The 24,111-nt window shown below is 47.3% G+C and overlaps 1 protein-coding gene across 1 annotated transcript; it reads right to left on the bottom strand.

The window, feature by feature from the left end:
* Positions 1 to 1,128: 1,128 nt before the first annotated feature.
* Positions 1,129 to 23,396, bottom strand: ANGEL1 (angel homolog 1). Its single transcript, XM_066388591.1, has 10 exons — positions 23,266 to 23,396; positions 19,037 to 19,612; positions 17,175 to 17,401; positions 16,654 to 16,723; positions 15,634 to 16,067; positions 13,273 to 13,399; positions 12,902 to 13,012; positions 3,530 to 3,599; positions 2,384 to 2,547; positions 1,129 to 1,667 (listed from the first exon to the last, which is right to left on the bottom strand). The coding sequence occupies exons 1-10, from the start codon at positions 23,327 to 23,329 to the stop codon at positions 1,507 to 1,509; spliced, it is 2,004 nt and encodes a 667-aa protein (XP_066244688.1). The 5' UTR covers positions 23,330 to 23,396; the 3' UTR covers positions 1,129 to 1,506.
* Between the last annotated feature and the right edge of the window lie 715 nt (positions 23,397 to 24,111).

Below are 24,111 nucleotides of genomic sequence, written 5' to 3'. Positions count from 1 at the left end.
ACAAATACACACGCACTGATAAATTTCCCAGGACCCGGATGTGGAAAGTTTATAACCACAAACCCAGTAGAGGAATTCAAGCTAGGTCTTTGGCTTTCAAAAAAAAGGAAGAGACCATTAAGCCCCGGCTAAATGTCCCTACCTCCAGCTTCTCAGCTATCCTGTCTTGTTCAGGAGGCCAAGTGGGGCTACAGCAAGTCGCATCTGCCAGGGCCGGCAGCTCCTCTGAGCTAAGGATGTGGGGAGCACTGGCCCAGCAGCACCGAGGCCACACGCAGCAACAAAAGAGTAAGGCATGCAGGCGGCGTGTGGGGGCATGGAAGCCCCCTGAACGGGCCACGGTACCCCTGTGCCAGGAGAGTGGGGCAGAGAAACAGCCACCGGGGCCTTGCTGGTCTGAGCAACACCTCAAGCACCTCTGCCCAAGGCTACCTTTCTGCTGGGCAGGCAAGGCCTGAGCTAACTAGCAGGCTTTCCTAGGGAGAAGATGGAGGGAATGAGGGAGGCAGCCACCGTAGAGCGACGGGAGGAGAACGAGAGTCCCTGAGGTCCCGAGCCCCAGCTGAGGCAGCTGCAGAGCCAGCCTGACCGTTCCCCCTCCTGGCCTCCCACACGTGCCCAGTTCTGCGGGCTACAGAGTCCAGTGAGCGAATTGTTTCCTGAAGGTTCTCGTCCCTCACCCTTAAAGAGTTTTAAACCTCAAACCACTCTCTCGCCCACTGATCCCACACAAGCGTTTGCCCTCCTCAGGGCAGCCTGGGGACAGGGACACGCCCTAGAGAAAGCATTCGGGCCTGTGGGGGGCCTGTGGGCAGCTCCGGGCCAGAGGCTCAGAGGCCTTGGGGGCAGGAGCGCATGCCCCAATCCACTGTTCCCAGAGCTCAGATGATGAGGGTGCCCCGGCTGGCAGGATGAACACCTGATGAAACACAGAGGAGAGGAGGAGAAGGCCGTGCCGTGCTGCTGCCTGGCAGCACAGACCCCGGTCACGCTCCGCCCCGCCCCTGGGCCGCAGCCCCAGTGTGGAAAGTGGGCTGGTCAGAGGCAGGCATGGCCGCGCAGAACAGTCCCACCTCAAGAGGATGTATACACATACTACACACATGTCACATGTGTGTGCCTGGCAAGGAAAAGGTCAGTCAGAAGGTACCACAAGAAATGGCCTGAAAGCAAATAACCAATGAGATCAATAGCTCCTACAACCCTGGTAATTAAAAATCAAGGGGGAGCGCTGGATACATGGAAGGGAGGGGGCACCCTCCTCCCACCTCTCCCAGGGCCACCAAGTATGTGGCACAGGACCAGGAAGAGGCTGGGGCGGGGGAGGGACCACAGGCAGAACCTCAGCAGGCCCAGAGAACACCCACCACGGGAACAGGGGACAGGGGACAGGAGGGGAAGGCAGGGGCTGTAAGTGTCTTGGATCCAAGTTTCCAGAAGCATGGGGTATATGCAGTCTCCGACCCAGCGAGCTCTGGGAGAGAAGCTCTCTTCCCAGGGGCCCCGTCACGGGGCAGTCACTTCCATCCCGAAGCTGGCCAGCAGGCAGAGGTGGTCTGAAGAGCAGAAGGGGTTGGGTAGGCCATTGGCAGCCCAGAGAATCTGTTCAGAGAGGAGGGAGAGACGGCCCAGGAGCTTGAGAGTTCCATCTCGACACAGCCTGCGACCTGGGGCACAAAGCGGAAGCCAGTGAGTAAGCAGGCACGCTACATGGCTGGGCGCCTGATGGAGGCTGCACCCCCTTGGCACCCCCCAGCTCCTCCTGCTGCCTCTAGTGAGACCTCCCCTCCCCAGATACTCATGATGTCTCAGTGAGTGAAGCCAGGTGGGTCCAGGAGACTGAGGCAAAACAGAGCATATGACTGGCCTACCTACAAGCTCTTCTGATTGCCCGTGGTAAACTGGAAACCCAGATTTTCTATAAAAAATCTGATTTTTAAACATAGGCAATCAATCTAAACATTTTAAAAGACCTGCTTTAAACAAACAGACATGGGGCTGATAGACTGCTGCACTGAGAGCACCAATGTGAGGTGAGAGGACAGGCAGCAGGGTCCCTAACCAACCAGGTTCCTCATTAACCAGCTGCCACTGAACAAACCCAGTGACCTCCTAGTGCTCTATTTTTACTTCCAAAATAGGCCCGGAGAGAGCTTGTGCTGCCCACCTCTCCCTGATACTGCGAGGGTAAGCAGAGAAGGCAGACGAGTGCTGAAGGGAAGTATGAGAAGGATGACCAGTGCTAGGCAGGTATGAAGTCTGCTCTCTGGCTGGTCACGTCCAGCAGCCCAGGCCATGCACAGAATGCCTGACAGACCTACCCCTAGCTGTTCCAGGGACTCGTGGGGGTGGCTTCTAGGAACCCAGGACCCACCAGGCTTACCAGTTCTGTGCCCATTCTCACAGGGCTCAGCTGAGAAGAAGATGTAATCCACTGTCGTTCCAACCCCCAAGGGCATGGTGGTGACCTCTGGGCAACCATGCTGGGGCAGGAAGTGAGTATACACCGAGGTCAGGCGGAGGCAGTGCTGGACGGTGCCCACGGCCCTACAGGGATGGGGGACAGTTTCAGTCAGCAAACACTGAATTTTCCTCAAGGTTGCTTTCTCTGTGGGTTTTATGAAATATTTTCAGTGATCTCAAATAACTCAGGCTCAACAGAAAGTCCTCCCCATGCTAATAAGAGGCTGATAGTCTTAGCTACAATGAGCCTAGAGACACATTCCTACTCAGTCCCCCGACACTCCTTACCCCCGACTCTCCTCCTACAGCGAATGAAGCATATCTGTCTAACAGACGCCAGCTTGGGGCAGCACGCTCTCTGGGAGGCCCTGCTCCCTGGAGGAAGAGTGTGTGGGCTTTCCATCTGCAAGCACCTGGGGGCCACCTCGGGCCTCTGCGCACCCGTACACCTCTCCATCAGCTCGGCAGGCACCTAGGGGCCACCTCGGGCCTCTGCGCACCCGTACACCTCTCCATCAGCTCGGCAGGCACCTGGGGGCCACCTCGGGCCTCTGCGCACCTGTACACCTCTCCATCAGCTCGGCAGGCACCTGGGGGCCACCTCGGGCCTCTGCGCACCTGTACACCTCTCCATCAGCTCGGCAGGCACCTGGGGGGCCACCTCGGGCCTCTGCGCACCTGTACACCTCTCCATCAGCTCGGCAGGCACCTGGGGGCCACCTCGGGCCTCTGCGCACCTGTACACCTCTCCATCAGCTCGGCAGGTACCTGGGGGGCCACCTCGGGCCTCTGCGCACCTGTACACCTCTCCATCAGCTCGGCAGGCACCTGGGGGCCACCTCGGGCCTCTGCGCACCTGTACACCTCTCCATCAGCTCGGCAGGCACCTGGGGGCCACCTCGGGCCTCTGCGCACCTGGACACCTCTCCATCAGCTCGGCAGGTACTGGCCGAAGGGAGAGCTCAGCAAAAACACTCCCTAAATTAGCTTCGGGCAAGCAACAGGAACCTTTCCCATACCTCGACAGGCAGGAGCAGCAAGCCGACGGAACCGGAGGGAGGCTCACCTGGGGAAGGCCGGCTCAGGCTCAGGGGGGTCTTCCTCGAGGACAGGCTCGGCCCAGCCGGCAGGTTGTTCTGTAGAGACCGACAGAAAGACGTCTTATCATTTGCCAACAGTGAAGCAGGGCCAGACTCTGTACCCTGAAATCCTTCTCAGATCCTTGCCTGAATTGCTCCAGAAGGGAAAGAGGAGCAGACGAGGGGAGGGGAGGAAGAAGACAATGGACCCAAGTCCAGAGCCTCAGGAAGGCAGATAGAGACCTCTAACACAGACATGAGCTTTCTCGGCTCAGCACCTTTTCCTAAAGCTTACATTTATTTCTCCGCCTGACCACATGGTGGCACAGCGGATAAAGCATTAGCCTGGGATGCTAAGGACCCAGGTTCAAAACCCCAAGGTTGCCGGCTTGAGCTCGGGCCCATTTGGCTTCAGCGCAGGCTCACCAGCTTGAGCGTGGGGTTGCAAGCTTGAGTGTGGGATGACAGACATGACCCATGCTCGCAGGCTTGAGCCCAAGGTTGCTGGCTCAGCTGGAGCCCTCCAGTCAAGGCACTTAGAAGAAAGCAATCAACGAACAACTAAGGTGCTGCAACTATGTGTTGCAGCATCTCTCTCCCTTCCTGTCTGTCTGTCCCTGTCTCTCTCTCTCAAAAATAAATAAATAAATACATTTATTTTTAAAAGGTAATATAGTCACATGGTACAAAAATCAAAATGTAGAGAAGAAAAATCAAAATATCAGTGAAGTCTCCCTCCCACTCCAGGGCCTGTGCCTCTCCAGAGGCAGCCAATGTACCAAATTCCTGGTATATTCCTCCAGAGACTTTCTACCACACACTATCCATTGTGTGTGTGTGTGGCACATACACATGACACATACACATACTTATACACATACATACATACAAAGAAAAAGACACACATTATCAGTATCAAGAAAGAAATGGGATGTTATTACAGATCCTATTGACATTAATGGGTGTTATGAACAGAATGTTTGTGTCTCTCCAAAATATATTAAAATCCTACCCCACCCCCGTACTGTGATGGTATGAAGGGGTGAGGCCTACAGGAGGCTGGAGCCCTCATGAATGCAATTCATGTCCTATGAAAGGGATCCCAGAGAGCAAATATCATACTTAATGATGAAAACAACAACTAAGTTAAAGGTCTTACAGTTCTCTTTCTCAGACTTATACAAAGCTAAAATAATCAAGACAGTGTGATTCTGGCCAAAGGATAGACCAGAAGCCCATACATCCATGGTCACTGGATTTTCATAAGGGGATGGGGAGAGTGAATGAAAATGACTGCTAAGGGCTATGGAGTTCCTTTTGGGGATGATGACTTTAGTGGTGGTTGTACAACTCTGAATATACTAAAAGTCACTGACTTGTACACTTTAAATAGGTGAATTTCGTGGCATGTAAATTTAATCTTATATAATAAAGCTTTTTATTTTTATTTTTTAGCAGGAGAGAGAGAAAGAGAGACAGACAGGGACACACAGACAGGATGAAGAGAGAGATGAGAAGCAGTAATTCATTGCAGCATCTTAGTTGTTCACTGATTGCTTTCTACTATGTGCCTTGATGGGGGTTGGGGGGCTCCAGCTGAGCCAGTGACCCCTTGCTCAAGCCAGCGACCTTGGGCTTCAAGCCAGCGACCTTGGAGTCATGTCTATGATTCCACGCTCAAGCCAGTGACCCCATGCTCAAGCTGGTGCGTGTGTATTTGTAAACAGTGTCCCAGGCCAACACTCTATCCACTACACCAGTGATCCCTAATCCCTGGGCCGCGGACTGGTACCGGTCCGTGGACTATTTGGTACTGGTCCATAGAGAAAGAATAAATAACTTACATTATTTCCATTTATTTATATTTAAATCTGAATGTTTTATTTTTAAAAAATGACCAGATTCCCTCTGTTACATCAGTCTAAGACTCACTCTTGACGCTTGTCTCGGTCACATGATACATTTATCCGTCCCACCCTAAAGGCCAGTCCATGAAAATATTTTCTGACATTAAACTGGTCTGTAACCCAAAAAAGGTTGGCGACCACTGCACTATGCCACCGCCTGGTCAGGCTCAAGAAAGCTCTTTTTTAAAAAGGATAAGGGAATGTTACAACTTTATGCCAATGATTTTGGTAATTTAGATGAAGAAATATTGCTTTTTATACCTTATATTTCCCTGTTAATTTGTTTTTTATTTTATTTTATTTTATTATTTATTCATTTTTTTAGAGGAGAGAGAGAGACAGAGAGAGAGAGAGGAGAGACAGAGAGAGAGAAGGGGGGGAGGAGCTGGAAGCATCAACTCCTATATGTGCCTTGACCAGGCAAGCCCAGGGTTTCGAATCGGCGACCTCAGCATTTCCAGGTCGATGCTTTATCCACTGTGCCACCACAGGTCAGGCATTGTTTTTTAAATTTTGTTGCTGTTATAGTTTTTTCATTGTATCTCTTAATATGTCCCTTTTTTTTTTTTTTTTTTTTTTTTCTGTATTTTTCTGAAGCTAGAAACGGGAAGAGACAGACAGATTCCCGCATGCGCCCGACCGGGATCCACCCGGCACGCCCACCAGGGGGCGACGCTCTGCCCCTCTGGAGAGTCGCTCTGTTGCGACCAGAGCCACTCTAGCACCTGGGGTAGAGGCCAAGGAGCCATCCCCAGGGCCCAGGCCATCTTTGCTCCAATGGAGCCTCGGCTGCGGGAGGGGAAGAGAGAGACAAAGAGGAAGGAGAGGGGGAGGGGTTGAGAAGCAGATGGGCACTTCTCCTGTGTGCCCTGGCCGGGAGTCGAACCCGGGACCTCCGCACGCCAGGCCGATGCTCTACCACTGAGCCAACCGGCCAGGGCTCTTAATATGTCCTTTTTATATATGAATACTATGCCTTTCTGTATATTAGTATTGTACCCAGCTACTTTCCAGAATTATCTTAATGCTTATAATAGTTGTTAGTTGATTCTCTTGGACCACCAGTTATAGAATGATATTGACAGTGATAATTTACCCCTCCTTTCCACTCTTCACTTCTATTTTCTTACCTATGTTTCTATTTTATACTTCTGATTATGTTGGCTGGCATCTATGAACTCAGTTGAATAATGATAGTGATCAGCCTTGTCTTGTTGCTGACTTTGCAACTAGTGTGTTTTCTTTAAGGAAAATCCTGATTTCTGGAGCTGAGATACGCTTTTATTTTCAGACCCACAACAGATACACTCCCACTCCTTGCAGTCTCAGAGCCTAACTGCCACAAATGTTCCAACTAAGATACTGGCGTCAAGATATTTTCCCTTTAATTTAAGAGGAATCTTTTTTTTTAATCTAGAATGGAACCTGAATTTTAACAAATGTCTCTGATGTCTATCTAGAGGATGCTTTTCATATATTTAAATAGATTTCATATATCTATTAGCCTGATTAATTATAGTAATAGATTTTATAATATCAAACTATATATTTCTGATCAACTCCATTTGGTCGTGGTACATTGCTCTTTCAATGTGCTGCTAGATTTTGTTTCTTGACCTTCTATGTAATTTTTTGTGTCAATATTCATAAGGGAGACTATTAGTCTATAGTTTTCTTTTTCTGTGTAATTTTCAGATGTTGGTGTTAAAATACTTGCTTCATTAAAATAACTTGGTCCCCTTCCTCCTCTGTGCTAACAATTTAAATAGTAGTGGAATTACAAGTTCTTTAAAAGGTTTGATGACATTCTCCTATTAGTCTGAGCCTAGTGTTTTTCTGGGACTGCATTTCTGGAAACTTTTTTAAACCCCCCCCCCAACTTTGTGGTCATTAGTCTATTTAGATTATCTCTCTCTCCAGCAATCATTTTTAGTAAATTACATTTTCTAAAATTAATACATACAACTAAGTTTCAATTTCTTTGCATTTAGTTGAGCAACCCTTAAAATCCTATCAATTCTTGCGCATTTGGATACTTTTGCCTACTCCTCAAACAGGTTAATGAATGGGCTTATCCATTTGACAACTGTTTTTTGCCCAAACCACCAACTCTTATTAAAGTTTATTCTGCTATTTTTCTGTCTTCTAAGTTATTTTCATCTTTATCTTCTTTCCTTCTGCTTTCTTTTAGTTTGTTCTTTTTCCAACTTCATAACTTGGATGCCTAAAGTACTTACTTTCATTATTTTTTATTAAATAATTCTATGATTCTAAATATTCTATATAATTCTGATTTTTTTTTTACTGAACACTGTTTAACTATAATCCCACAAATATATGGTATTTTATTATTGTTATTTTTTAGATATTCTGTAGTTTCAGTTTAAATTATACCTTTGACCCAAAAGTTATCTAAAATATTTTAAATGTCCAAGTGATAATATTTTGTTTTTAATTTTTATTTTTACTGCATGTGTGATCAGAGAAAGTTGACAATACTACTTCTACTATTAAAACTTGTTGGTTGTTAGGTAGTCTACTATATGGTTAATTCTTAAGAATTTCTTATGGATACTTAGAAAGGTGCCTTTGCTCTGCTTTCAGTGTTGAAAGGTTAATATGTATCAATCAGATTTACCTTATATCATGTTATTTAAGTCTTCTATATTCTTAATTATCTTTTATCTACTTGATCTGTTACAGAGTAAGAAAGATGAATTAAAACCTTCTACCATTAGTTTTTATTTTTATTTATGTATTTGAGAGAGAGAGAGAGAGAGAGAAAGAGAGATGAGAAGCATCAACTAAAGGTTGTGGCACTTCAGTTCATTGATTGCTTTCTCGTACGTGCCTTGACTTGGGGGCTCCAGCTGAGCCAGTGACCCCTTGCTCAAGCCAGTGACCTTGGGATCAAGCCAGCGACAATGAGGTCATGTCTATGATCCCATGCTCAAGCTGGTGACCCCATGTTCAAGCTGAATGAGCCCTCACTAAAGCTGGCAACCTCAGGGCTTCAAACTTGGGTCCTCAGCATCCCAGGTCAACGATCTATCCACTGTGCCACCACCAGTCAGGCATTAGTTATTTTCTGACTATTATCGCAGTATTATTCCTTGTTAAATCCTAAAGTTTCATTTTGTGATTGCTGATGCAATGTTATTTGGAACATAAATATTCATAACACAGCAGTACACTGAAAGTGGTTTCACTCAATCCCAGGCTCTACCCATGCAGCCCTGTGTGGAGACAGCACAGAGTATAGACAGTGCTAGAATGTGGGCCACAGCTGCCTCTACATGAGCTGCCACATCTTCTTGGCCCAGTCAGCACTCGAGTAAGTAAGTGGAAGCCAAGCAAGTAAGTTCTTTTGCAAGTACTAGGGAAGGGGATAATAAGTTGTGTCGTGCATGGGCCAGAGGAAAAGCTGGATTTAGAACTTCCCTCATTAAAAAACTGATTAGACAGCTTTTACTCTATGACCATCTGGTCAGATTGTAAGTAGTGGTTTACAAAAATCATCTATTATCAATTGTTTCTTCCTGTAATGCACTTAATTGGGCACATGGTTTGTGGTTAAGTGTTAAAAGACCTGAAGAGTTCAATGTAAGTTCAAAGCTCCAGAGTTCATGTAAACATGCAAGCACTCATGAGAAAGAAAGCATAGTAACCCCTTTCAGAGTCTTTGTAAACCATATTGGAGAGATAAATAATTAATAGAAAAAATATATAAGGGGAAAATAAAATTTAGAGTCCCCTCTTATTAATTATTCCCTCACCAAGAGAGTTGGGGAGAATGAAATCACAATGTTTTTATTATACAACTGGGTGACGGAGAACACTCCAGTGAAATGTAAGGTCAACTTGTGGGAAAGAGACCATCACTACCTAGCACTGCAGCTTCTTTGCAACTCAGATGCTTCTCATTCAAGTCAGTGGCACACAATCAATAGGGCAAATGCTATAGAGTTGTTCATCTGAAACCTATGCACTCTTATTGATCAACGCCACCCCCATTAAATGTAATTTCTAAATTAAAAAAAGAAATAAAGTCAATGTCACAGTTAAGTGACAAGTTCTGATGGACATAGTGGGTTGGATGACTCTGGTATGGGACTGGAAATACTATCTGGTAAGACAGCTAAACATACCCTCTAGAAAAAAAGATCACACACTATGATCTCACCGTACTGCACTTAAGTCTTTTACTCATGGTCTAAAATGGTGGTGGGTTTTTAGGTCTGGAGTTTTGTTTGTTTTTTTAGCGAGAGAGAGAGAGAGAGACAGACAGGGGCAGACACGGAGAGAGATAAGAAGCATCAACTTCTTGTTGCAAAACCTTAGTTGTTCACTGATTGCTTTCTCATATGTGCCTTGACCAGGGGGCTCCAGCTGAGCCAGTGACCCCTTGCTCAAGCCAGCAACCATGGGTCATGTCTATGATCCCACGCTCAAGCTGGCAACCCCACACTCAAGCTGGTGAGCCTGCGCTCAAGCCAGCGACCTCAAGGTTCTGAACCGGGGTCCTCAGCATCTCATGTTGATGCTCTATCCACTGAGCCACCACCTGCTCAGGCAGATCTGGAGTCTTTAAAAGAGATTCATCAGGAAACTGTTCAGCCCTAGGTCACAGTACTAAATAAATAGAAGGGCATGTTCACAGTATGTGGAGAGTGGGTGTGTTTACCCAAATTTAATCTCAATTTTTAAAATACTGCTATTATTTTACATTGTTAGTGAACTGGGTAGTCTCCCCCTATATAATGATTCTACTTACATACTGACTGTCAGTATGTATTTGAAAGGTTTGGGGGTTTAATTTTGTTATTAAACTGAAATGTTTATTTTATGTTTCAAGTATGGGGCACTGATTTAAAAAAAAATGTATTCTTAACATGAAATTACTTATGTGGGATCGTACTACGTTTAACTTTAGGATTTCATAATCTTAAAACACTGAGCCACTGCTTCCCTGACTGAGCCCAACTGGTACAAGCACGATCCCAGTTCTAGGCACAACCGCATCGCTCAATGCATGGTAGCCATCATCATCATCATCATCACCATTATTACATACTGCCACAGTTGTAATAATACATTTTCCTTTGCAATTAAAAGAAAAAACTGAGCCATTGAAATGTTCGCTGCTCTGTGCAAACTGCCAACTTAAATTAAATTCCTAAAAGAAAAATATAAATTCATTCTTACCACCAGTCCATTTACTATAGTTGTGTCCAGTCATTGCTTGGTTGTCTTGTTAGTCTTCCAGCATCTTTTCAAGAAAGGCTTTCCATTGATTATAAAATCCTTGAGCTATACCTTCTTTTCTAGAAGCCTTGTTCCCTTGTCTTCTAGAGTTGAACATTAATGTTAAGAAGTCTGAGACCAGCCCTGGCCTGTTGGCTCAGTGCTAGAGCGTCGGCCTGGTGTGTGTACGTCCCAGGTTCGATTCCCGGCCAGGGCACACAGGAGAAGCTCCCATCTGCTTCTCCACCCCTCCCCCTCTCCTTCTTCTCTGTCTCTCTCTTCCCCTCCCGCAGCCGAAGCTCCATTGGAGCAAAGATGGCCTGGGTGCTGGGGATGGCTCCTTGGCCTCTGCCCCAGACACTAGAGTGGCTCTGGTTGCGACAGAGCGATGCCCCGGAGGGGCAGAGCATCGCCCCCTGGTGGGCGTGCCGGGTGGATCCCGGTCGGGCACATGCGGGAGTCTGTCTGACTGCCTCCCTGTTTCCAGCTTCAGAAAAGTACAAAAAAAAAAAAAAAAAAAAAAAGTCTGAAACCAACCTGATTATATTTACCTTTAATTTTGGCACCCATTCTTTTTGGTTCAACTGCCTAAAGGGTTCTTCTGTCTTTGACTTCTAGTGACTTCCCTGGGATGTCTCAGTGTTGCTTCTCCTATGTCATTTTCTACTGAGACATGCATGTCCTGTGAATCTGAAGATTCAGATTTTCCATCTTTGAACAATCTTCCCTGAATCACACCTTGAAATATTCCTTTTGTGCTGTTATGTGGATTTTTTTCTTTGTGAACTCCAATTATATGTTGAATCGCCTTATCTTCCACTGCTGTCAGTTTTTCTCTATGTCTCTTTATCTTTTAACTTCCTTTTTATCTTGCTTTTTCCCTCCTTGGCCTATTTTTTGTCTTGTTTTCAGTAATACCTATTCTTTCTTGTGCTGCATCCAATTTTGTCCTCATTTTATGTGATTTTTAAATTTTTATTCCGTCTCTTTCCCCAGCTCTGCAGCTTACAGTTCATCTTCTGATGTCTCGTCATGTGTCTGAACTTATTTTTAAAAGGCAATGATTTTATTTTTGTGCTCTTATTTTATAAAGGCAATTGCTTCATTTTTTATACATAGAAAAATAATTATAATTTTCATATGCTCCATGGCAAGAATTTTCATTTTTGAAGTAAGTATTCTTTATCGGCCTTTTATTTTTCCTATGCCTTTTACCTTTTCTTCCTGTAGTATTCTAGTACAGATCTCGCGCTGGTTTCTCTGGGGCAGCCCAGCTTTAAATTAGTTGAAGTTTCTCTACCAGTTATTTTTACAAAGTTTAGATAAGAGAAGAATAAAATATGCATCCCAAGTAACAGAAATTCTCCTTTTGACACAGGGTGTGTATAAGTTCTTTAAATTTTTACTTCTCCCCAGCCACAGGACATGGAGCTAGCTCTGCATAGCGCCCACCACTCAGACTGCCTCATGCAAACATGGCTCCATTCCTCAATCAGTCTTCTATCTACTGCCTCTCAGGACTAGAACAGGTTGAGACAATGTCCTATCACAACCTGTGTATCCTTTTCTTACTGATGAAACAAGGATTTTGGCTTTGTGTGGCAAGGTACACTCCTCCCCTTGGAGAAGTGCAGTCTGCCGGTTCTTTCTGAGATCCAGCCGGCCTCACAGATAAGTCTCCCCATACCCCCTCCAGCCCCCTGCACGGTCTCCAGTGCTTCTCACGCCCTTCCACTTGTGCTCCAGATCTACCTGTTTTCTAAATGATGGAGTTTACATTTCTTTTTTCCATTTTCCTTGTTGCTCTGGAGTGATTTCGAATGTTGAGTATACTCTGCTACGTTCAATCTGGATATTTTCAGTAGGAATAATGTCACCTTTTGATCGTCAAAGCCCTATCATGTCTATCTTCTCTCCCATGTATACTGTCCACAGTAACAACTTAAGCCTAACGATGTTAAGCGGCTTACTCACGGTCTCAGCCGGTTAGAACCCAGGTCTCAATTCCTGGTCCATGTTCTCATGACACTGCACATCCATGCATGCATATGGCCACGAAACTTCACTGACCTTCCTTCTAAGCACAGTTATTATTAGAAACTGACCTCTACGAACTATACCCAGGAAAGACTATGAAATCACACACTTGACAAATACCAGGGGTAAAGAGGAAAAAAAACCCAAGAAATCAAGCTTAGGTCCCATTACCTGGCTTAGTGTCTGTCACTCCTTCCGCAAAAACCAGTCCCGCTGGCCGCTGGCAGGCGATGCTGCAGAAGCGAAAACGCAGCAGGAAGTCCCGGCTATACTTCCGTCTCTCTGTAAACCAGGAAAAACCATATGGTAAAGGGAAGGAAGGGGAGCCACACGCTGAGACCTCATGAATAGCAAGAAGTTTCCAGCATAGGGACACACACAGAGGAAGTCTGGCTCAGACGACAAGGAGATTTTCCAATGGTTGTAATTTCAAGTTGTCCACATCATTGGTGACCATGAGGACAGTGAGAAAAACAAAATAACTTCCTTCTCCCAAAATGGGCATGGAAGTACAGCCAACCAAGAACATGGCACATGCTCACTTGATCTCTTGGGATGACAGAAGGTGACGTACTGACAGCAATCAGTGATGCCCAGGGCGCTGGGCCACAGTGGGGCCTGCAGCTTCCTCTGGTAAAGCTGATGGGAGAAGTCTTCCTGTCCAGATACCTACAAGGAAAGAGCAGGTGGGAATGAGGAAATCAAGGTGGAGAAAGAAAACAGCCCATTTTGGGGACATACAGATAAGCATACACACACAGTCATATACTACATACATTATATAATAAGCAAATCCCCGGGTCAGCAAACTGCGGCTCACGAGCCACATGCGGCTCTTTGGCCCCTTGAGTGTGGCTCTTCCACAAAATACCACGTGCGGGCGCTACCTCGATAAGGAATGTACCTACCTATGTAGTTTAGGTTTAAAAATTTGGGTCTTAAAAGAAATTTCAATTGTTGTACTGTTGATATTTGGCTCTGTTGACTAATGAGTTTGCTGACCACTGAGCAAACTGTATGTCTTAGGGGAAGGTTAAAAATAAGAAGCTAATTAAAATCATATTTTTACTAGAAACACTGAAATGTCCATCAGACAGAAATGAGGGGTAAGAGTGAGATATGTGAGTCAAAGAGAATAGAACATGGGCCTGACCAGGTGGTGGCGCAGTGGATAGAGCGTCGGATTGGAATGCGGAGGACCCAGGTTCAAAACCCCCAGGTCGCTGGCTTGAGCGTGGGCTCATCTGGTTTGAGCTCAGTGCTCACCAGCTTGAACCCAAGGTCACTGGCTTGAACAAAGGGTCACTCAGTCTGCTGTAGCCCCGGGTCAAGGAACATATGAGAAAGCAATCAATGAACAACTAAGGTGCTGCAATGAAGAATTGATGCTTCTCATCTCTCTCCCTTCCCTTCCTGTCTGTCTGTCCCTATCTGTACCTCTCTCTGTCTCTGTCACACAAAAAGAGAGAGAGAGAGAGAGAATAAATAGAAATGGATCCCCTAACTTTTACTTCAGGTAAATCTTCACAATTCCCCACAGAGAATACAACTTTCAGGGGCTTTAATGTGCAACGGGAAAAGGTTTATCCTGATCTTTGGATTCTCTGGATCAAGGGATAGCATCTTTCCCAAGGTGGATTATTGGGAAACCACAGGGTTGAACCAAATGGGAAATGCACCAAAGCACTTTACCATATTTACATCAACATCCTCGGTCAAAGTCAATAAGCAGCTTGGGATGGGACAGAACATAGTAGGGGAAACATTCAGCAACATCAGTCATCTGCACATCTCCAATGTGTGTAGCAAAATGCCCTTTATTTTTTAGCAACAAATATTTAAATGCCAACTCTGTGCAAGACATGAGCTAATCGGTGCTGGGAAGAGCAGCGATAGACACATGGCAAGCTGGACATTGTTGGCACTTGAGCAACCTCATTAAAATAAAAGCCCAAGGTGCTTGACAATAATTCAGTCATTCTAGGTCCTTTCTCCAGTGTGGCTTGCCAAGAATTAAGCAATAAGATAGATGGATCACTCGAAACAAAACAGAGGAACAGAGAGATTAAGTGACAAAAAATTAGCACAAGCTGAATGCCCAACAGCACAGCTAAATAAACTATGATAAACTATGAGATATCTATACTACTATCAACATTCAGCAGTTAAAAGAATTAGATCCATTGATAAGTAAAAAAAAAAAGCTACAAAATGAAATACACAGTATTATGTCAGGTTTATAAACACACACACACTAGATTATGTATCAGCTGTTAGAAGCAGGCACAGCAGAGTATTGGAGGGCGAGAGCTCTGGGGTCAGGTCATCCAGTTTCAAATCCTGGCTCCACCACAATGACCTGCATGATCCAGAGTAAGCAAATTACTAATCTTCTGTACCTGAGTTTCCTTATTTTTAAAATTGAGGCAACAATAGAAATTGTGAAAATTAATGAATACTTGTAAAGTGCTTAAAATAGTACCTACCACACAGCTTAATAAATGTGAATTATAATTACATTGTCACAGGAACATAGATATCACTATAAATACACAGAAAATGATCTGGAAAAATACCACCAAACTTTAAACAGTTATTACTTGACTCTAAGGGGGTTGGGGTAGGAATGTAAGTAATAAAAAGGGGCTTTTGCCTGATTTTATGACACTTGAATTCTTGAAAGGATATCCTTATGTATTACTTATAAACTAAAAAGAAATTGACGATAAAAGCTGAAAGGATTCCAATATGCCAAAGGCACTCACGAGTCCCTAACTCCCAGGCTTTGGGTACAAGAAAGCAGGACAGGGGTGACTGGGTCCCTGCCGCAGAGGCAGCACTGACGCCAACACCGGAATCTCTGCCCAGGCCGTGGCCCACCCCCAGGGGCCTGCCCCGTTCACCTTCCAGGCCGGCATCCCATGGTACTGGAGCTCTCCGTCCCTGATGAAGTTGTAGAGAGGTGAATTAGGGACGGAGTTCAGGTCCCCACACAAGATGATGGGGCAGTGGCTGCCATCTGACAACCTGGCCACCTTGTCCACTTCAGCCAGGAGAATGGCCATCTGAGCCAGCTTGACATCACCCCGGCGTGGGTTGTACAGGATGTGGGTGTTTGCCACACACAGTGGGGCCACCGAGACTCGCCCCAGGCCTTCTGGGACTAGTGGCTGCAGCAGCAACACTAAGCCCACGTTGTCCCGATTGAGGAGCTCCAGGCCAGGCCGGAAGTACTCCACGGGGCTGGCGCAGAGCAGACGGAACCTCGTGGGCTTGTAGCAGACAGCACAGCCATCCGTCTTACACCCGGTCCTCCTCTTGTAGAAACAGGTAAAGCCTGCAAGGAACACCCGCCAAGGAGATGGGTCAGAGTCCTTGAACCCTGACTCCCTCCAGCCAGCGGCGGTGACACAGGCAGGTGTGCACACAGGGCATTGCTCCTGCTGCTCAGTAATGAGCCCTTGCTCTTGCCGAGTCCCTGCTTCTGCGAGGCTCCCTTACAACTTCAACCAGATGACTAAGAGGCTCTCAGGGGAAGGGCAGAAGGTATGAACCAATATAAGTTGATAGCCAAAGCATGGAATCTAGAGTCAGACCAGTGGGAGTCCTAGCTCCACAACCTACTAGCTTTGTAGCTTTGTGACCCGGAGCAAGTCACAGAAATTTTGAGAACCTCAGTTTCCTCACTGTAAACTGGGAATGAAAATAGCCTCACAGTGTTGGTTGCTTCAAGGATTAAATGGTGACATAAGTACAATTGCTTTAAAACTGTAGAACTCGACATTCTCACCCACATAAGAAGGAGCTAGCTCACAGGCGAGACCGAGGGTTTACTGAGACGACAGAGAAAGATGGTGTCCTCAGGACAGACAGACAGGGCTATAGAAACAAAGACTAGCAAACATGCCAGGGAGCTGCATTACCCATCATTCGCAGAGAGGGCTCCAGCTGCTCCCAGTAATGATTTTCCTGGACTTCCTGGAGACACAGGATCTGGGAAATGACAGGGAAACTGATCACTTCACAGCGCCTGGAGTGCTGAATGTGACTCCCACCCCAGGAGCAGGCACTGTGGCCAGGGGGGAAGCTGCTGTGGGTCTCAGGCAGGGTCACACTGAAACTCCCCCACACGGCTGACCCTTCCTAGAGAGCCGGCCCAGCAAGAACAGGCCCAGGGTTAACCTGAGAAGAGCAGACGCAACACTGGGTTTTGCCATTCCTTGAGTCCTTCGAGTCTCCCTCACTGCATCAAGGTGCTAGAAACTGCACCTAGGGAGAGTCTTCTCTGCCTCTGCCAAGACTCATTTACTGCAGGCAGGCAAGCTCCAGCCCCAGGAAGGACTCCAATCATACGAACAACTATGGGAACGCACTCATTTTCTAAGGAGCACTGGGAAACAGCCCACGTCCAAAGCAAATGACACTGCCCCATCCCTTCACTCACATCAGGGTCCCAGTGCTGGAATTCCTGTATGAGATTTGCAAAGCGATAGTTCCAATTGAGGATATCCGGATGGCAATGCAGATACAGCTCAGAGCTCTGCTGCATCAGGTCCTGGGCCAGGATGTTATAGGACATCAGAGTGAACTGGAACTGAGGGCCGTCCCCTGCCTCCAGGCCCTGAGCATCTAGCTGAGTGGAGAAATCCTCCCATTCTCGCCACAAGATTTCTGCAAAGGGGTTGGGAAGAAGAGGTCCACGGCAAGGACCTGTTACTCACAGGCCCTACCGTCTCCACTCCTGACTCAGTGATGTTGTGTCTCAAGTTCCTTTTCTCATCTTCTGAGTCACCCATCTCTCCCTGTGGCAATCTGAGCAGAATTCTAAGGACATTATCAGACTAGACAGTAATCTCCATAAAGCCAGAGACAATCTTAGCCTGTTCACCGCTGTATTCCCTAATACCTAGCACCTAGTACCTGCTCAATAAATACAGGCTAACAATTTCTCACTTGTGACAAATTCATTGGTCTCTAGGGAATCACTCAGATGAATGTGCTTAATAGTCACTTGAGGTTCAATCTCGGCCATGGGTGGTTTCTTTTTCTCAGATGAGAGGAGGGGAGACAGTGAGGCTGACTCCCACATGTGCCCCAACGGGGACCTACCCGGCAACCCCGTCTGGAGCTGATGCTCGACTACCAAGCTATTTTAAGCCTCTAAGGCTGACACTTGGACCAACTGAGCTATCCTCAGCACCCAGGGCCACACTAGAATCAAATGAGCACTGGCTGCGGGAGGAGAAGAGGGGGAGGGGGGGGGGAGAAGCAGATGGTAGCTTCTCCTGTGTGCCCTGACTGGGAATCAAAACCGGGACATCCATATGCTAGGCCAACACTCAAGCCAGGGCCTGCCTTGGGTGTTTTCTAACCTCTAAATATAGAAAAGTTTGTAGGGTGAGAACCACATGTCCTCCATCTCCCTTAAAGCATGAGTGAGCTGCACAGTGAATTTCAAACCTATTTGAGCCATAGAACTCATTCTTCAAATTTTAATGAAAGCCTAATATGTACCACAGATAAAACTGGAGTTATTCTGGCCCTGGCCACTTGGCTCAGTGGTAGAGCATCAGCCTGGCGTGCAGGAGTCCCGGGTTCAATTCCCGGCCAGGGCACACAGGAGAAGTGCCCATCTGCTTCTCCACCCCTCCCCCTCTCCTTCCTCTTTCTCTCTCTCTCTCTCTCTCTCTCTCTCTCTCTCTCTCTCTCTCTCTTCTCCTCTCTTCCTGCAGCCATGGCTCAATTAGAGAAAGTCAGCCTCAGGCACTGAGGATGGCTCTACAGCCTCCGCCTCAGGCACTAAAAAATGGCTCCGTTACAATGGAGCAAAGACCCCAGAGGGGCTGAGCATCGCCCCCTAGTGGGCTTGCTGGGTGGATCCCAGTCGGGGTGGGGGAGTCTGTCTCTGTCTCCCCTCCTCTCACTAAATTAAAAAAACAAAAACGAGTTATTCTGCTTGAGGCAGAGTGGAGCCCCCACCCCTCCTCCCAGGAAGCCCTTAGCTCACCTCCAGGGAAACAACAGTATGGAGAAGCAGAAATAGGGTCTGCTCTGTTCTGCCACGATCTAGTTATGTGACTTTAGGCAGGTCTGGCTACCTCTCTGCACCAGGGTTATTTCATCTAGAAGAACATAGGGCTAGATGAGATGATTTCTAAGATCTTTTAGATCTGACACTGCAAGAGGCTCAGGAAAACAAAGAATGCAGTGGCTGAGCTCCCCAGAGAGACTCTTCTTCAGCAATGGCTCTGCTGACACCCAGGCTACCCTGCTAGCCTGGCTCTCTCAGCCAGCTGTCAGACTCACCATGATAAGGAATTTCCACTGGGGGAAGCTGCAACTGCCCCAGGCTATCGAAGGACCAGGTGGGAGCCTCTGCCTCGGGCACAGGCTCAGGGGCTATTCTCCAGGCAACCACAGCAGGGTCCTCTTCCCACTGCTCTGCAGCCAGGAAACCCATTGGGAGGACAGCACAGTCTGTATACTGAGGGCCTGTCTGCATGGGGACAGCTGCCCACACTGGGTCTTCAACCTCTGGCAGTGGCTCTTCTCCTAGGACTCCAGGAGAAGGCTCCTCCAGGTTCTCTGCTGCTTGCAGGTCACTCAGCTGCCTGCTGGACCACTTGTCCTCTGATGTCGCATCCTGTTCTCCAGGATTATCCATCAGGAGTGCCAGGCTGCTCTGGGCTAGTGCCTTATCTACTAGCGGACCCTGGCTCAAAGTTGAGCACACGTGGCTCGACCCTTCTTCTGGCCACTGCTGCAGCAGGCCCTCACACTCTTCCTGGTCCAGAACTTGAGGGGCCATGGCAAAGCTCTCTTCTACCTGGGAGGACGAGCTCTTCGCCTGGAGGGCATTTTTTCGACATGCAAAGAAGGCATCTAAGGAGAAAGCCAAAATACCATGTGGTAAGAAGACAGTACCGCCCTACCACATCCCAACTAGAATGGGAATTCCCCAGAAGTAAGAATCATATTCACCTTGCTCAACCTTGTTCCATCACATTTTAGTGCTTGGAACTTCATCATCACCAGAGCAAAGGGCTCACTATATAGCAGGCACTGTTCTAAGAGCCTGACAAGTATTAACTAATTTAATTTCTTTTTCTTAGATTTTTTTATTTATTCATTATAGAGAGGAGAGAGAGAGAGAGAGAAGGGGGGAGGAGCAGGAAGCATCAACTCCCATATGCGCCTTGACCAGGCAAGCCCAGGGTTTCGAACCAGCAACCTCAGTGTTTCCAGGTTGACGCTTTATCCACTGCGCCACCACAGGTCAGGCTATTAACTAATTTATATGATAAGGATCTGATAAATATTCAGTGTGGGAATAAAAGAATGGCTGGCCCACATAATCTAGGAGAGATAGTCACATATAACCACACCTCTTTATCTAGAGATTAAGACTCCTATGAAACATCAACACCCAGGCTCTAAGAGCCACATTACATTGGAACAAGACTTTGACCATGAATTAGAACTGTGAGTTATGGCCTACTGCTGAAATTAACAAAACTATGTGACCTTGGATAATGTCCCTAGTGAGATGAACTCAGTCTTGACTGTAAAATGGGGACACGGGAAATTTGAATTAGATAATATCCAGTTTTTCTAGTTCTATAAATCCCCCAATCTATGAATACATTCCAAAAGAAAAAGTCCTAAAGTAGCCAAGAAAGGTGTCTTAAAATCTATTCAATTTACTTCTTAATAAAGGCCCTTGGCCCTCTTCTCAAAACTGTTTATACTATTCATAAATCTTCACAAACTTTATATTAGCTTTCCCATTCTATAACATAATCAGAAGGTGCCAAAAAGTGACAGCAAGAGACAGCTGTCTTTCTGCTGCAGCTGCCACAAATGACAGCCAACAGGCAGGAAAGCAGGTGGGGAAACCACTAACATTAGAGCCCCAAACTCCATGCACACCGCTTTGCTGCAAGCAAACACACCCTAATCACTAAATCATTTCTGGCACAGGACAAGTGGCATGCATGATGCTGACCCTCAATCACCAGATTTATTTTATCAGCTGTTTTTTATTTTAAGGCAAAAAAAATATGTCAGAATAGTTCAAATGTTCACACTATCTTATGGCCTCTGTGGATTTAACAGTGGTTTTCAAAACCAGTGGTGATTTTTACTCTTAGAGGACATTTGGCCTAGTCTGGAGACACTGTGGTTGTCACAGCTGTGGGGATACTACTGGCATCTAGTGGTTAGAGGATAAGGATACTGCTGAACATCTTACAGTGCAAAGGACAGCACCACAACAAATTATCTAGGCCCAAATGTCAGTAGTGCTGAGACTGGAAAAACTCTGCTTTAAACTCAAGGTCTGGGTTGCTGGCTTTAGTATCAGGGACTTGCGAATTCCCTGTCCCTTGAAACATCCTCTATGTAAACCAGATGGCAGGGGCTCTTTGATTTATCCTTGTGCTGTTACTGGTTTCCAAATTTAGCAGGTTTTTGTTGGTGGCGGTAGATTGTTTTTTAGCAGCAGAATTCTTTTATTTAAAAAAAAAAAATCTGGGCCCTGGCCGGTTTGCTCAGTGGTAGAGCGTTGGCCTGGCGTTCAGGAGTCCCGGGTTCGATTCCCGGCCAGGGCACACAGGAGAAGCGCCCATCTGCTTCTCCACCCCTCCCCCTCTCCTTCCTCTCTGTCTCTCTCTTCCCCTCCCGCAGCTGAGGCTCCATTGGAGCAAAGTTGGCCCGGACACTGAGGATGGCTCCGTGGTCTCTGCCTCAGGCGCTAGAATGGCTCTGGTTGCAACAGAGCGACACCCCGGATGGGCAGAGCATCGCCTCCTAGTGGGCGTGCTGGGTGGATCCCGGTTGGGCACATGCGGGAGTCTGTCTGACTGCCTCCCTGTTTCCAACTTAAGAAAAAAAAATACAAAAAAAATAAATAAATAAATAAAAAAAATCTGTAGAAACCAAATGTATAGCCTGACTAGGTGGTGATGCAATGAACAGAGGACTGACCAGGGACACTGAGGACCCAGGTTTGAAACCCCAAGGTCCCAGCTTGAGCGCGGGTTCATCCAGCTTGAGGGCGGGGTCGCTGGTTAGAGCATAGGATCGTGGACATAATCCCATGGTCACTGTCCTGAGCCCAAAGGTCAATGGTTTGAAGCCCAAGGTTGCTGGCTTGAGCTGGACTCCCTTTTCACCCCTATCGAGGCATGTATGAGAAGCAATCAATGAAGTACTAAAGTGCTGTCAACTATGAGTTGATGCTTCCCATCTCTCTCCCTTCCTGATTCTGTCTCTCTCTCTTGCTTAAAAAAAAAAAAAGAAAGAAACCAAACGCACCAAGTTAAAACAGATGAGACTACTTTAATGGGTATGTGGGGGATGAGCCGGTAAGGGAAGTAAGTGACCCTCCCTCTGAGGTCCCTAAAATTCTTTGTCTAGAAATCTCTGGACCAGTATTGTCACTAAGGCTACCATTATGGACATTGAAAGAGTTGAAGAAATGACAGCAACATGGTTAAAGGAATATGCCTTAGTTCTCAGAAAACAATTAGTTCTGCGGAGTTTCTCACCTCAGAAGTATGTACACAATGGGAGCCATTCCTAAATTGTCTACTGTATTCTGGGCAGTGTGCTAGCACTAGAGGCCCAGTAAGCAAAACGGACATGGCCCTGCCCTCCTGGAGCTTGCATTCCAGCAGCCGGCACCAAACAAACCTTTTATATGAAGTATACATATATCATGCAATGTAAGTATAAATCGCACACCTACATTGTGTAAAGTTCCAGAAAGGAAAAGCTCAGAATGCATAGCTGGGCCACTTATTTCTAAGAAAGTACTTGTTGGCCTGTCCTGCCCCCTGCTTGGCCAGAGAGGATTGCTGAGACTTGCTGATCCTCTAAGAGCCTTGGGAAAAAAAAACCAAAAACAAACCCAGGAGCGAAAAGGGCAGATGAATCATGAAAAGTCAAAGAATAACTCTCTCTTCTCTCTCTAAAGTATCCACTGGGCATTGCCTGCATCCCACTACATCTCCAAGCGCACAAGAGGCTACTTCTAAGCTGTTTCACATGCGGCTCTCAATTCTGATCACGTTTTCAACCAAAGCCCCCACTGAGAGGAGGCTGGGAAAGGTGAGTGTGGAGATAACCCTGGGGAAGACAGGTACGTCCAGGTCTTTAGCCCACTGACCCTGACCCCTACCCACGGAGAATCCGGGCATGCGCCTTCCCCCGGGGCTGCCAACCCTCCGACCCCCAGGGCAGTGACTCAGCGAGCGGGCCGAGCCGGGAAGGGGTTGGCTTCTGCCCCTTGCCCAGCCTCCTCCACGTTAACTGTGGCCCAACGCCACCAGCGTGAGCAGGGGGCCAACCACGAGGGTCGTCGGCCAGACCTGGGCCTTCTGGACTCCAGGACGGGCACCAGGTCGAGGGCTGCTTTCCGACAGCTGGGCACTGCCAGGGAAGGTGGTCGGGAGGCCCGCCGCACCGCACGCCGCCTCAGCCCCGCGGGGCCTGCCCGGGCCTGGCTCCCGCCTGTCAGGACGCGGGGCCAGTACCTGAGAGGACGCGGAAGAGGCGCGCGACCGGCAGCAGCAGGTAACACAGGCAGGACGCGATCATGGCCGGCCCGCCGCGCCTGAACCCACCCCTCCTTTTCACCAGGCCGTCAGATCTCCCCAAGCTTGGCCCCGCCCCGGACTCGCCCCGCCTCCGACTCCGCCCCCCGGGCGGCTCACGTGGTCCCGCTGAGCTTCAACAACAACTTTATTAGGACCGTAGCGCCAGCGGAGAGGGGCGGGGCGGGGCGGGGGCCTGTTGCCATGACAAAGGCCTGGTTTCAGGAGGCCCTTCAAGAGCAAGAGTTTTAAATTAAGCGCCTTGCTGGTGGCTACAAAGTAGATTCTTCAAAGGACATGACTGTATTCCCACTTCTGCCGCTTAACGCGGGGACCGCCCCTCAGTGTGCTCCTCTGTAAAATGAGGGCCAGGTTTCTCTAAGGCAGGGGTCCCCAAACTTTTTACACAGGGGGCCAGTTCACTGTCCCTCAGACTGTTGGAGGGCTGGACTATAAAAAAACTATGAACAAATCCCTATGCACACTGCACATATCTTATTTTAAAGTAAAAAAACAAAATGGGAACAAATACAATATTTAAAATAAAGAACAAGTAAATTTAAATCAACAAACTGACCAGTATTTCAATGGGAAATATGCTCCTCTCACTGACCACCAATGAAAGAGGTGCCCGTTCTGAAAGTGCAGCGGGGCCGGATAAATGGCCTCAGGGGGCCACATGCGGCCCGCGGGCCCTAGTTTGGGGACCCGTGCTCTAAGGCTTCACCCAGCCCTGGTTTCTGTCTTCTCACACTTGTCAGCCCAGGGAAAGGAGAGAGCGAGTTC

This window comes from Saccopteryx leptura, chromosome 6 (assembly GCF_036850995.1).
Source record: "Saccopteryx leptura isolate mSacLep1 chromosome 6, mSacLep1_pri_phased_curated, whole genome shotgun sequence".
Classification (NCBI taxonomy): Eukaryota; Metazoa; Chordata; class Mammalia; order Chiroptera; family Emballonuridae; genus Saccopteryx; species Saccopteryx leptura.
The sequence above is the reverse complement of the archived record's forward strand: the minus strand, read 5'-3'. Positions and strand labels throughout refer to the sequence as shown.

Bases quoted from the DNA above. Each gene is read 5' to 3' on its own strand.
- ANGEL1 (XM_066388591.1), bottom strand. From the start codon at position 23,329: ATGATCGCGTCCTGCCTGTGTTACCTGCTGCTGCCGGTCGCGCGCCTC. The intron at 13,400-15,633 runs GTGAACGGGGCA...CTTTCCTTGTAG, and splicing joins ATGGGATGCCGGCCTGGAAG to GTATCTGGACAGGAAGACTT. The intron at 13,013-13,272 runs GTGAGCATGTGC...CCTGGTTTACAG, and splicing joins CTGTCATCCCAAGAGATCAA to AGAGACGGAAGTATAGCCGG.